The following is a 13891-nucleotide window of genomic DNA, read 5'->3' as shown; positions in this document are numbered from 1 at the left end:
GCACTTCCGTGGTGCTTTTCAGACAACAGCTCATACAGAAACCAGACTGCAGAGATACTCAATGACTCATTATTAATGAATTACTGCAGTAAAAGTCATTAGCAAACAATAGATAATAGCTGATATAATGCAAGTGACTATCTTTACCTGTTTAATTCTAAAACCCATTTTTTATTTCAACTGGTAAAGGATGCTTTATTTTCTGTTTACCTGCCTATGTGGTATACTGAAAAGTATCTTACTATAATACAGTATTTTAGATATATACATAAATTATTAAAGCAAAATTTTAATTAAATCCCCATATAGGTATCTCCCCTAAAACATAGAAAATCTCAATCTGCCCATCCACAAACAGCTCCTTGACAATACTTCACATACGTGGCACACAGGCACATCTTGAGGATTTATCTACATCAAATATTATGACACCATCATGTTCCCTAGCAGCCACCTACCAATGGGCTGAAATGTCTCATTTATAGCATTTATCCAGCTAGAACATCAAAAACACTTGATCCTTTTTGATTCATGACAATAACATCTGATATGCATCTACAGAAGTTGAACACCTGAAATCTCTCTTTGACTGCAGAAGGAAGAGCTGAGCAACCCAACTTGGCACACAAGTACACAGTAAGCACCTAAAGGACCTCATCTATATCAAATATGATGATGTTGCCTAGCAAGCATCTGGCTCAAATGACCAATTTTTTTTGCAATTATGCATCTATAACATCTATATTTTATTTTGAAGTTATGAAACGGCCTCAAACTTTGCCACATAGTCAAGCAAGAGATAGCTTAAACATACATAACATAAGTTTTACATGCGATAATATAGCTTCAAGATAGCCAGGCTCATGTATAGACAATTAAAACAGAGAAGTAAACCTTAATTGAAGATCAGAGTTATTTTTCGTACTAATGTCACTGCAGTAGTTCCTGACTAGCTCAGTCAATGTCACACAGAGCAACAAGTGTTTGCATTCACTTTGTCTCTGTGGTGGAACCAAGCTATAAATGTAGAGTTTAAATAACAGTGTAAAAAATAGTTGTTTTTTTATAAGAGTATAGTAAACACAAATATTTTAGAACAGGAGAAATCCATTTAGCTGGGCCACATACAATACAAAAATAAACTTGGGAATGTAAAGTAGTGCATCTGGGTTGAAGTAAATATGCTGTGCAAAGACAAAAAAAATAAATCTGCTGCTAGTGAACTGGATGATGGATACATGTATTGTGCAGACTTCTAAAGTGTTAACAATTGCTTTAACACAGCACAATGTCAAATGTCACTGCATGACCTTGATCAATATTGAAAGGTTTGAATGTTTCCAGTGGTGTCACTGCAGGGGAATGTGTTTGGGGGTCACGATGGAGACAAAGAGATAAACATTTATAGACAGAAAGGGTCACAGAGGATCACCGACACAAGCAAGGAGGAAAACAACACTGTTTGTGTGCCCATGATCAATGTGACAAAGGCAGGTTAGGAGGTTTTTCCATGAGACCAACAATTAATCAATTAAACTTGGGAGCTCGATAGTTTTCCAAGCTCTGATTCTGCTGAGGAGACATCTTTACTACTCCAGTTCTCCTTCGCTCGTCCTTCTCACATCTCCTTTTCTCCTTCCACTCTGGTAAATGAGACACTGACAGATTGGTGAGGTAAAAGGCCATAGATCAGGGTAGTACTAACGTCATAGCCTGATAGATGGATTCCACTCCGTATCTCATGGCAAACTCATCCACTATCTCCTGCGACACATCGTCAAAGTAGACCTTCCACGCCTCTTCCCCTTTCACCTGCGGGATCTTCACTACCCCGCTGTTCTTCACCTCGGTCAGATAGTGGAAAAGGTTCTGTGAGTGGCACGAGAGATAAGAGAGGAACAGGTTAGGGTGATGGAGCACGGTGTCATGACAGTTTTTTTGGGTGGTGCATGCCAGCTGATGAAAAACCTTATCATAGCTGTAACTGTCTTTATAAACATGATGCTTAGAACTGTGGCAATGATTAGTGGATTAGAGCAGCAACCTTTCCTAGTACCAAATCAAATGCTGATTACCTCATGTAAACAGGTGTACTGGCCATGAGGAGGAACCACGTTCTCCTCCCCTTTCATTTCCACGCTGATCTTGAGTCTGATGGCACCAGATACTGCAGATTTGTCAGTTCTTTTATCTGTAAAACATTACAGAGCTGGATTAGACATTTAGAATAACTTAAAATTATCAGGAGAGTAGATGGCAATATTTGTTCAATTTTAATTCTATCCAAAACACAGGGTGCAATTTTCATTTTCTATATTTTGAGCTATGCAGTGTGGTTATCGTGCACCAGATTGACTAGTGTGGACTGGTAATTTGTTCTTTTTACTCTGCACAGCTTTCTAAATTGCGGGCCATTGATTTTGACAATTTTTTTCTTCACAATAGCAGATGGTGAAACAAGTTAAAGACATAAAGCACATTAATCTCTACAAGTTTTGTTGCACACAGTAAAAAAAAAAAAACGGATGAGAGAGACTGAAAGGGAGAGAAAAAGAGTGAGAGCGTGAGATACAAGCTCAAGCCTGTAAGAAGTGACCTTACTCTGAAAAAGAACATCAAATTTAATAATGTCCATCACTTATAAATCTGTCCTTGACCACACTACAAGGAAGAGACATACAGTGCTGTGAAAAAGTGCTTCCTCCCTTTGGAATTCCTTTTTTTTTTTTTTTTTTTTTTTGGCATATTAGTGACACTTAAATTGTTCAGATCATCAAACAAGTTGTACTATTAGGTAAAGATAACCCAAGTAAATACAAAATTTAGTTTTTAAATGATTATTTCATTTATCAGGGAAAAAAGTTGTTCAAACCTAGCTGGTCTTATGTGAAAAAGTAATTGCCCCCTAAACCTCATAACTGGTTGTGCCACCTTTGGTAGCAAGAACTGCATTTAAGCATTTGTGATAACTGACAATGAGTCTTCCACATCACTGAATGTGTTGCTTTTTTAGATCTTTTAGTCTACTTCACTTTGTCAGACAGGTTCTATTTGAATTATTTCTTGATTCAACAGGTCTAGCAATATTAACCAATAATTAAACCTAAGTGTGGCTAGTGAAACTGAATTGAACTCTTTCCAAAAAATGTGGTTAATCACAGTTAATTCATGGTTTAACAATTACTTTTTCACACAGGGCCAGGTAGTTTTGGATAGCTTTTTTCCCTTAACTGGATATTTTAAAACTCCAGTTGTGTTTACTTGGATTATCATTTTTGGAATATTGTCTTTGACAATGTGAAACATGAAAGTGTGACAAATGTTAAAAAAATCAGGAACACTGTGCAAAACATTCAAAGACTAACATTAAAATACATCTATAACATAATCTGACACAGAAATCTTGGCAAGAGGCATTAATAACACTTATAATGACATACAATAACCTTTTGGGTTTAATTCTCCACTAGCAAATATCAACACTCAAAGACCACATGTGACAAATAAAAAACCGAAAACTGATATTTTTTTAAAACTCCTTTTTTGCGTTTACGTGTGGATGAGAAATACAGAGTTCGTCACGCAACATCAAAGGTATGTGCCTTTTTTTCACGTCACGCTGTGCGCCACGTTATTGTTTACATGAGATGAATTGCAGAATGGCAGATAGAGACAAAATACTGTTAATCTGACTATCTGCAGGTTTTACACGCTTACATACACACGCAGTTACTGTCCCTCCATTTACAAAGGCAGAGGCGTCACGGTGTGATTATTTTACGTGTAGTTGGTTTTTTTTCCCTGTGTAATAATATTCAACATTGCTATCAATACATTTTTCAAAAAATGCCTCTCTGCGCAAAATAGGTTTAAAAACAAACAGCTGTAGGATAGCCTACTGTTCGTCCGTGATTTAAACAGCCCAGCGCTGCTCCCGACTAAGGGAAAACCAATCCTGCAGGGGAGACCTACCTTGGCACTTGTGCAGGTGAAGCCAAAGGGAAGATATGCTTCATCATATTTTCTAGTCTTTGGCTTAGAATGAAGTTGGTTTGGAAACATATTCAGCGATGCTTCATCTCCTGCTTTGCGTTTCTGTAGGCGCCTGTGCTAGCAGTGTCCAAGTGTTTTGTTTTTCCCCCCCTTTTCATCTTTCATCTTTTCCTTTTCATCCCTCGCCCCCCCGCCATGGCTCTGGGAAGGTCTGGATTAGACATTGACAGGTCTGGTAGCTAATGACGCTGTGGGGGTTCTTTACAGACATTTAACTGGCTCCCCTCTGTGCTCTCATATACAGTTCAACTGTTCTGTATCAAAGCAGTGAAATTTTCCTCTGCAGTCAGTTGCTCAAGAGACAGACAAGTAAAAAATAATAACATCACAAAGGGACAGACACAAACGCAAAGGACCAGATTGAAGAGGATCTGAAGAGGCTTAGAGAGGAGAGCAGCTGGAGGGGTGGACACCCACTCCAGCAAAGGCCTGTTTAAACATTCATTGTGGACATTTAAAAAGGCATAGAGCAGCAGCAGTGGGAAGGGGTCACTATTACCACAAATTGCTTCCGTTTAGCTGGAGAGGCAAACAAAGACAACTCCCGCCAGTCGTAATACCTCAGCAAAAGTGCGATCTTCCATTATGCTGCCATTCAACCTCATGCAACATTGTGAAACCTGTGATATATGAGAGCAGATACAGTGAAAGATAGCGCATGGATAGTAATGGTGGCCACAGCTAAACCACATTATATCTCACAAGCAGTTATCAGCATCAGCTCCTAAAGCAGCTGCAATGTAACAAGAAAGCGAAGGGGGAAGACATCAAGCGGTTAAATGAGGCTGCATTGCTGTCATACTGTGTGAACTTTCCAAAATGTGCAATAATCATAATAATGATTGCCTGGGAAGCAATATATATATATATATATATATATATATATATATATATATATATATATATATATATATATATATATATATATATATATATATATATATATTTACATATATTTTGGTAACAACTCTACATCCATACCCCTCAAACCTACCCCACCACCCATCTTAATCCAAAACCCAATTTCAGTCAGGATCACATTAGTCAAAGAAAATTATTATTCCATCTGTAGTAGTTTATATTCTGCACATGGCTCTGTTCTGAGACCTCGCTGCCCTTCAACATGCACACATCGAAAGCCTGAGGCAGAAAGGGCATACCTCCTTGCTCGTCTACGTGTATACAAAGAAGCCTGAGGCTGGGACAGCAGCAAGAAACCGCTTTCCCTACTAACATACAGAACGGAGCAAGCGTCAAACAAACAAGCCCAACACTGCATTATAAGGAGAAGCTGGGCCAGAGGTTGCAAAGTGACTTGGAAGCAGCAACAGTATGTATGTGCATCCTTTATTTAAATTTTTTAGTTATTTAGTTGGGTTTTTTTTTTTGTTATGGGCTGTTGTGTTGGGGCAATATTACCCTTTGAAAGTCTAACACTTTGATAAATGAATAAAAGTCAAAACCTGGGCATTGTATTCATGTTGTATATCACAAAAAGTAATTGATGTCACCACATTGTCACACAATGGTAACGTACCTAGATTGTACCATACATCCATCTCCCCACTGAGAGTGCGAACCTCGATGATGGTCTGGCCCAGGAAATCATCTGACTCGCGCTTGAAATGTTGCTTCACCCGTGACTTGATGTCATCGTCCTCATCCCACACACGCACCTTGATGCGGTCGGTAGCGTTATGACATTCACTGGAAGTTAGAGGTTGATTACGTCAAGTCAAGCAAAAAAAAAAAAATCACAGTAACATAAACACCAATAGTAGCAAAGGCATATTCAGTGACAGCTCATCGGGTTGGGGTATTCAGCAGAGCGGAATGGCAGTCAAATGTACAATTGAAGCATAAATATAAGCTCAAATACACACATACTTGCGAGCCTTTCCGACATGGCATATGGAGAACAATTCTTGCCTAAGAATATCAGGTTTTTTTTTTAATTAAATAATTTTTTTGCTGTGTTTCAATAAGTGTAAATGCCTATCATGTCCATACTTTTGGAGAACGTCTCTCTGCCAGGCAGGAAGATTTACCTCAAGACAGTGCATGACCTTTATTCTGTATCTCTAGTTTTCCTTTTTTCCTACTACCTACTAAATTTATCAGAATAAAGCTGAACATTTCACCAGGATCACTGTTAAGCATCATAGCACTGATTATTTCTTTGTGAGTTATAAGTTCCACTGTAAAATATCTATTGCATCCTTGCATATGTGCAGCTGACAGATGCTTCACAATAATGACGCTGCGACAGAACAGAACAGAACATCGTTGACCAAAGCACTTTTGGGGTCAAACTGTTCTCTGGAATTCAAACTGAGAGATTCCATTTTGTTCTAATGACATCTTGGATGTGACGGCCAGAGAGAAAACAGTTCTGCGGTTTTTGGGGATTTTTTTTTTTTAGCTAATCCCTTTCTGGGGAAAGCACTGGCTGCTGCTGCCGCACTAGTCTGGGACTTTGCTCTCTGCCAAGTACACAGTAATGTATCGCTCTATTAATCTACATCCCTGTAGTAATGGGAAAGAGCTTTATTACAGCCACAACTGGAGTCTCATTACAGGTGTGGAATTTTGTTTGTGACTAGCTTAAAATACACAAACATTCAGAAAATCTCCAAAGGACACAAGTACAACCATATGCTAAGAAGTTATTATGATTATTATAAGTATATTTACTATCATGACCACTAAGCAGTCCAAAACAGAATCATTAAAAAAACACTTTAATTTTACATGAAAAGAGGAACACATGAGTATTACAGGCAAAGACTGCAAAAAATAAAAAATAAATAAAAAAACACCGGAAAATTTAGTGTTAGTAGAAATGAAAAATGCCATTCGCTGCTCTAAGTCAACATGAAAAACCCTCTGTGATCCTTTAACAGTATCCTATCTACAAACAGAGGATTATTAAAGCTAAACTAAAAAGAAAAAAGGAAAAGAAATAAATATGCACTGCTTTGCTGAAGCTTTGTGGACTGGGGCCAAACTTGGGTCAAATTATATGTGCATGTAGTTTTTCTATTAGTTTTAACAGAGACATCTAGAAAGGCTAAATATCTAAATATCTGATTATTAACTGCATAATGAGTATTTACAAATCAGTTTGGGGTGCACTTACTATTATTACATTTCACTGCAATAATCGTGGGAAGCCTTGTATCTGCACAGCACTAGTGAAAAACTAATGTCATATCCTATGTTTAAGATTTGCAGCTACTAAGTGGAAGAAATCCACTTTCCTTTTTATACTTTAGTTTTTTTCAATTCTGGTACTCATCTAAATGAAAGATAGTTAATTAAGGTAAAGACGGCAAGCATCCCACAGGGTTTATAAAAGAGCCGGGTGTTTGTACTATCGATTTGGGAATAAAGTTTAGGTTCAAAATATTTTCTTGAAAGCTGGTTTAACTTTTCATTACAATTTACTTGGTTTTAGATTAGTGATATATTTTAACAGCTATATTTTTTGCGTGGACATAATTCAGAATATAAAGTATATTAACTGAAAGGAAGAGAGGTGACCAAAGCGATGCAATAAGACTACAATTATAACAGCAAAATGCATTTTACTTTGACATCCACATCCTCCATCTATCATTATGGAATAATGTCAGACCTACAGGGAAAGCACTTCTTGATTATTGTATTTAAATTATTCAAGTTTAAAGGCTAAAGATCTAATTTCTATCAATTTTCTTAACTTCTTATCTGTTTCAGGATCTAATGGACATGATATGCTATCAGTTGATTTTGGACAGAATAAGAGTTCACTTCAAGTGATGGTTCTAATGCCATCTTTCATGGGCTATGATGGGAACCTGCCTTAACAAAAAGGTTGAGCCACCACTCATTTTTTCTGCTTGGGGCTTTGTATTTTGTCAAGCTAGCTAGCTAGCAGACCTAAGAAAATAGACTATATTAACAATAATAAGCGAAATGGAGAAAAATGATAATCGCATCCAACTAAAGCAGTAAAGCTTTAATTCATTTCATTGTTGAATCAGCAGGGTTATGACCTGTGTTATTTGCCTTGTTAAGATGTCTTAAGACTTCCCTTGAACAGATCATTCTTAATCTCACTGAGGATTATCTGGTCAGGCACAGGTCAAATTTGTCGAGAGAACTCACAAGTTAAACTTCTCATCCCAGACTGGATTGAGGTTTCCAAAGATGGTCTTCGTCCTGCGTTTGGTCTTGCCCACCTGGACGGTTACATAAGGGTCGCTGGAGCCCGTTTTATCCTTGGCCTGTAAACCCTGCGCACTCATAACTGGAGACAGGAGATAACTGGAAATCAGTGGTGGGTCATTTAAGTACTACAAGCTGTAAATATGACATAGTTTTGAATGTTTGACTTCTCTGGCATAAATAGCACTGCTTCAATATGCCCTCTAAAGCAGCATTGTATTTAGCATGGTGTGTTTCTAAAACAGTTTTTTAAGTTATCACTCAAATTAAGCATATTTAATATGTCATTCTTTTAGGCACTGAGAACCTGCTTCAGAGTGTGCCCGAGAAGCTGCACATTTCTCACATCCCAACTAAAGAAATTGCTTGTTTTGCCACACTCAGCCTGCAATAGCCAATGCAACAAAGCAACTCTCTGGCTCCTTGACAACAGCCATTATTCATTGTTTTTTGCATGTGTTGTCTATGGATTATCCCTTCCTACATCTAGGCTATATGAGGTTTCCACCTCTGTGTTTATGCCCACTGCTGGGTTTCAGAGAAAACTCATTGATTCTGAATCTTACTTCCACACACAGAGGAAGGTGCAGAGGAGAGACAGTAGTATTTCACCGTGCCATAAAAGGGAAAAAGGACACTGCAGCATTAAATATGCATAAGTGACAGTCTAAATAATTCAGGGTACATATATATCCTTCAGCTCAATGCTGACATGAGCTGGTGGGCAGGATAGAGAGGTTTGGGGAGTAACAGCCTGCATGCTTGCTTTGGGGGTACTCAGAATTCAGGGCATCCTGTAGTAAAGGAGAGGTCTGAGAAACTGACATATGCTTAAAGGGGTCACATGTATGCTTAAGATAAAGCACTTGTTAAAATTACCCAATGGCAAGTAAACCCGCTGCCCTCACACCTTTTTATAAGAATTCAATCCCAGACATGACATGCTGCTGTTATAAAACATTTTTTATATCATAAGCAGCGTTTTAAATTCGCCACTCGCCGTGTTACTTCTGTATATTTCCCAAACAATAACCAATGGACCGCAAATCCCTCTGATGAAAGATTGCCATAAAAGAGAGTGTCACTACCCTCATCTGAACACTTCTAATATCTTAGCTCTGTCTGTGAAAGCCAGCTTTTTATTTCTTGCTACTTCCCTCTGTTAAACAGAATAAACCAGAGGCAAATTAGGTGTTTCACAGCATTTTATCCCACAACAAAATCTGTTTATAAAACTTAAATTCTATTGAATCCTGTCTGTAAATCCCATGCGGCTGTCTGGGTTTAAATTTTCTCAAGTATACGCAAAAACTAATTTAAACCTAGTCTGCATTTCCGTTTTTTTATGCACACTCCTGTTTAACAGTAAACATGAGAAATTACTCTGAGAATTGTTACATTTCATGAGAATTTGATGATCTCAGAAACCAATTAATATTTGTGAAGCTCTTCAATAGAGAAATAAGATTCCCATGCTGCATGCTTGACTAACACTGTAGCATAAAATGCTGTGTTTTTAGTATGAGGAGCTGATACTGAACAGAGGAGCCTGGTTGCATATCTGCTTCATAAGAAACATCATCTCAAAACAACATTGCTATGAAATAATATAAAAAATATAGATAAAGAAGGATAACTTGTTTGAAAGACGGTGCTTCAGACTTTCAAATGTAAAATTAGTTTATGGGTGGCAAAGGTTCAAATTTACTGTGCACATTCAACAAACACAGAACGGCCCATGCTCACTGTCTGTGCTGCACAGTTAATCCCAGTCTGTTTTTATCTAATGACTGATAGAGTAAATAAATAAAGACATATTGCCTACATTCTAAAATGGAGTATTCAATAATTCCCCCGGAAAATCAACTGAGGTAACCATGGGTCTTTGTCACGTCTCTTTCACCCTTATTTTTTCTCCTTTTCTGCTCTCCCAGTCCTCTGCCTGTTTTTCCCTACATCTCCATTTGTCGCCTCACCTTCTCTGTTGCTATTTCTCTCTGCTGTATTGACACTGTGAGAAATGCAAGATGGGCAATAAATGAGCTGGACCTGGCACAGTGGCCTCAGAGATGGATCGCTGTCTGCGGCCACATTACAAATATAACTTTCTGACCTTCTTTCAGAAGCCAGTTAACATACATGGGAGAAATGTTTAATCCCAGAAATTAGATGCATGTCCCAGATTCACTCTGCAGAACGATATAAACTTAACATGGTCGTCTAGAACTATCTTCAGAGAAGATAAATATTTTAACAGCAGATCTTTATATTTCATGCCTATGGCTTTATTGATTTTATTTTTTTATGTGTGTGTGTGTTGCAGGACAGACCATATAAACAACAAAACACAGCTGAGGTTTTACAATCAAAGAGGCAAAGACACCCATAATTAAATATGAACAAAAAAAATGTTTAGTTCAGCTGGTTAGTTAGAAACAAAAAAAAGGAAGTTAGGTAAGAAAAAATATAACTAAATCATATTACATTTGCATTTAGGACCCCAAAAGGGAGAAACTGTTCAGTCTGACACATCTAACTACTATGTAACCTGTGGAACTGATAATCCACCCCCGAGCCCAGATCCTCCATCCCCTACACCTTACCCCACCACCTCAGCAGAAAAAATGTTTTTCATCTGAATATGTAGTAAAATGCTGTCAAATGGCACTCCGAGGCAAGACATTTTTGACTGGCATATCTGAGAAAGCTTGAGGTGCTGCTTTTGGGGGTCTCATTTTCAAAGTATATTCTGCAAAGTTGTGTCAGTATAGCTGTAAAAGCGATTACCATGGTCGTGAAAAAGACATAAAGCTCTCTTTCAGTTGCAGAAATGACTGTTCAACTGTAATAATAAGTCATTATAGCCTCTTTATTACAACATCTCTGATGCTTTGTACTTAATGTGCCATCATTTAACATTTGGGAAGCATCATAGTAAACCTGATAACTTTTTCTTGTTTTTATTAGCGCTTGATACAAAAATCAAGCCTTATCAAAAATACATAGCTTCCTTCCGTGTTACACAAATCAATTAGACAGTGGATGATTGCAAGAATTCTTTCGCAGTCATCTAGAAGATGACCGGAAAAATTATTTATTATATTATCTCCAGTAATAACTCTCATGGTATTAAAAGCAAATTATCTCTCCTCAAACTACCAGATCAATTACCTTCTCTTTCTCACATATTTATTTATCTGCAATTTCTCTGCAGATGAATAAATATGTGTTTCTGCTTGTGGTCTGGTGTCAGAGAGATTATTAATGAGATGAAACTCGTTAATATAACATTGCTTGTCATTTGACAAGGCCTCTGACAGTTTTGTTGAATTGCTTTTTGAGTCAAGGGTCACTCATAGCAAACATTACTGACTGAGAAGCAATTATCAGTCATCTGCTAACTGATGACTAATGTGTAAATGAGAGGGAAATTTAAAAAAATCCATATCATTGCTGGTGTGCTATGACCCATTTTTGACATTTTCGTGGACGATGAACTTTCTGGTATAATGAGAAATTGGGCTAACCTGTTATGCTGATTTTGGCTGACCACTTAGAGGTCCCTTCCAACACAGCCTGCTTGGCTGTTTTCAGATGGCTGCTGAAGTCCTCTTTGGAGATATGGAACATCTCCTGGATCACTTCAAATACCTCAGGGCAGTTCTTCTCCCTTATCTTCATGCGTTCCTTCATAGCCATGATGATATTCTGGGTTTTATCTTCTGCCCCATGCTTGGAGCTCTTCTCCACTGCCCCTAAAAAAAAAAAAAACTAAGTAGTTTGCATACTCTATGTATAAATATTAAGCACTAGGCTTGCTACAGTCACAGTACGGAAAACAATGGTTGGAGTCTCTGACATGGGCAGTGGGTTGCCATCTGCAAAGCTGTTTTGTTACGTCAAAATGTTAGAATGGTAATACAATACAGTCGGTCTGCCCTCAGTTTGCAATTGAATTGGGTCAAGTTAGCAATTATATGCTATCTGCTTATGATAAGATGGCAATTAACTGCAGTAAATGAGCAAAAATTGCAATTTTTTTGCCATCTACATCCACAAAGTTGAGCTTACTGCAAAGACCCATGTCACGGACGAGTTTCATTCATTGGCTCAGATTGATTGCAATGAGTTGGCAATATATTAGTGTTTAGAATTTAGACTGCAATTATTTACATTCAGTCTGAGTCCACTTGTTGGGAGACAGGCTGCCTCCCACAAGACAACTTGCACAATCACACTGCAAAAGTGATTGATAGCTGGTCGCACAGCAACTTGCAATCATTTGCTGAATATGAAAAATCTCAATGCAATTGCTGGGAAACCATCAGTTTTTCTCTAGTTGCAAAGACGCTGCTACCCTATTTTTACTCTAGTGTGACTGAGCCATTAGCATCTTCTCTAAAATCAGCATCTCTAAGTGTGCATGAAGAGTAAAGTTTGCACGTTTGATTCTGAGCATTTATGGCAAAGCCAAATCAGTAATTTATGTAATAATGATGGAGTGTGTGCGCGTGCACGTGTGTGTGCATGATTTTTATGTGTCTGCAGGACAAAAGAGGAAGTTGTACCGGTTAATTTTCTATATCTGATCCCAGTATCACACTGCATATCAGCAGCGCATTCATGTGCAGATGAATGTGATAAAGATGAATCACGGTTTGAACTATAAAACACTGTTATGCTAGTATGAACGTGTTATAAAACATTGAGTTTTGTAACAGCCAGGGTGTCGCTAATCCACTTAGAGTGAGTGAGGATTGCCGTGCGGATCATCCTGGAGCTTCCATGTCGCATTGTTCAAATTAGTCTACACGGTCACAACAGGGCCGTTGCTGATTGAAAAACCTGACTGGAGATCGTAATGAGTGCCAGTGACTGACAGAGCACTGTAAATGTGCCATGTAGCTATGAGTACAAGGACATATGTAACATGCATTTAACAAACCCTTTTAACACCATTCACTAATACTTTAGGCTTTCAGCTTACTGGTGATATTTAGAAAACTGGGGAGAGAAAATAATTACACCAAAAATAATGTGTGCACTGACCAGATTTTCAGAAGAAATATGTTTACGGCTGCTGCACACTGTAGTAATTAATCTACTCCTTGTTTATTAGCCAAAAAACATTTGAATCATGTTAATTATGAATGATAAATCAACAAACAACCATGAGCAAGCATACTAAAAACGCCAAGATATGTTGCATTAATGAATTATTGAATGTAAAATACAAAGCAGCTTAGTGTCAGTATATAAATGAATGTACTTTCTTACTTTGTAAACAATCTGCATTGAGCAGGTCCTGGCACTTCTCATGGCATTTAACCCCACACTCAGAGCAGCGCATCCCCTGCCGGGCGATGCCCCACAGCAGACCCTCACACTCATGGCAGTAGGTGGGTGCAGTTGCTGTCCACACCTCGAAATTATGGGGTGTTGTGGATGAAATTGGGTAGATCAGTGCCTGCAGAGTTTTCTTGAAGACGTGTAGTTTCTGAAAGAAAGAACAAAAGAAAGAAAGAAGGGGAATTTTTAAAAAATATGAGAAATAATAAAGGTATAAAGACAATGACGGAAAAGATGCGGGGGCTGAGTGGATCGAAAGAGATGCTGCTGCTGTTGTTAA

The 13891-nt window shown here is 38.0% G+C and overlaps 1 protein-coding gene across 3 annotated transcripts in view; it reads right to left on the bottom strand.

Moving 5' to 3' along the window:
- The window catches only part of unc13c (unc-13 homolog C (C. elegans)), a 119467-nt gene that overhangs the window by 71426 nt on the left and 34150 nt on the right, over positions 1–13891 (bottom strand). For all 3 annotated transcript variants that reach the window (XM_085154659.1, XM_085154669.1, XM_085154678.1), the window contains exons 7-12: positions 13540–13759; positions 11790–12017; positions 8203–8344; positions 5591–5760; positions 2076–2191; positions 1706–1869 (exon numbers count right to left, since the gene is read on the bottom strand). In XM_085154659.1, coding sequence (XP_085010785.1) covers positions 1706–1869; positions 2076–2191; positions 5591–5760; positions 8203–8344; positions 11790–12017; positions 13540–13759 — 1040 coding nt within the window. The remainder of the gene's footprint in view (positions 1–1705; positions 1870–2075; positions 2192–5590; positions 5761–8202; positions 8345–11789; positions 12018–13539; positions 13760–13891) is intronic.

The sequence above is a fragment of the Neolamprologus multifasciatus genome, chromosome 1 (genome assembly GCF_963576455.1).
Source record: "Neolamprologus multifasciatus chromosome 1, fNeoMul1.2, whole genome shotgun sequence".
Classification (NCBI taxonomy): domain Eukaryota; kingdom Metazoa; phylum Chordata; class Actinopteri; order Cichliformes; family Cichlidae; genus Neolamprologus; species Neolamprologus multifasciatus.
Note: the sequence above shows the minus strand (reverse complement) of the source record. Positions and strands in the feature narration are given on the sequence as shown.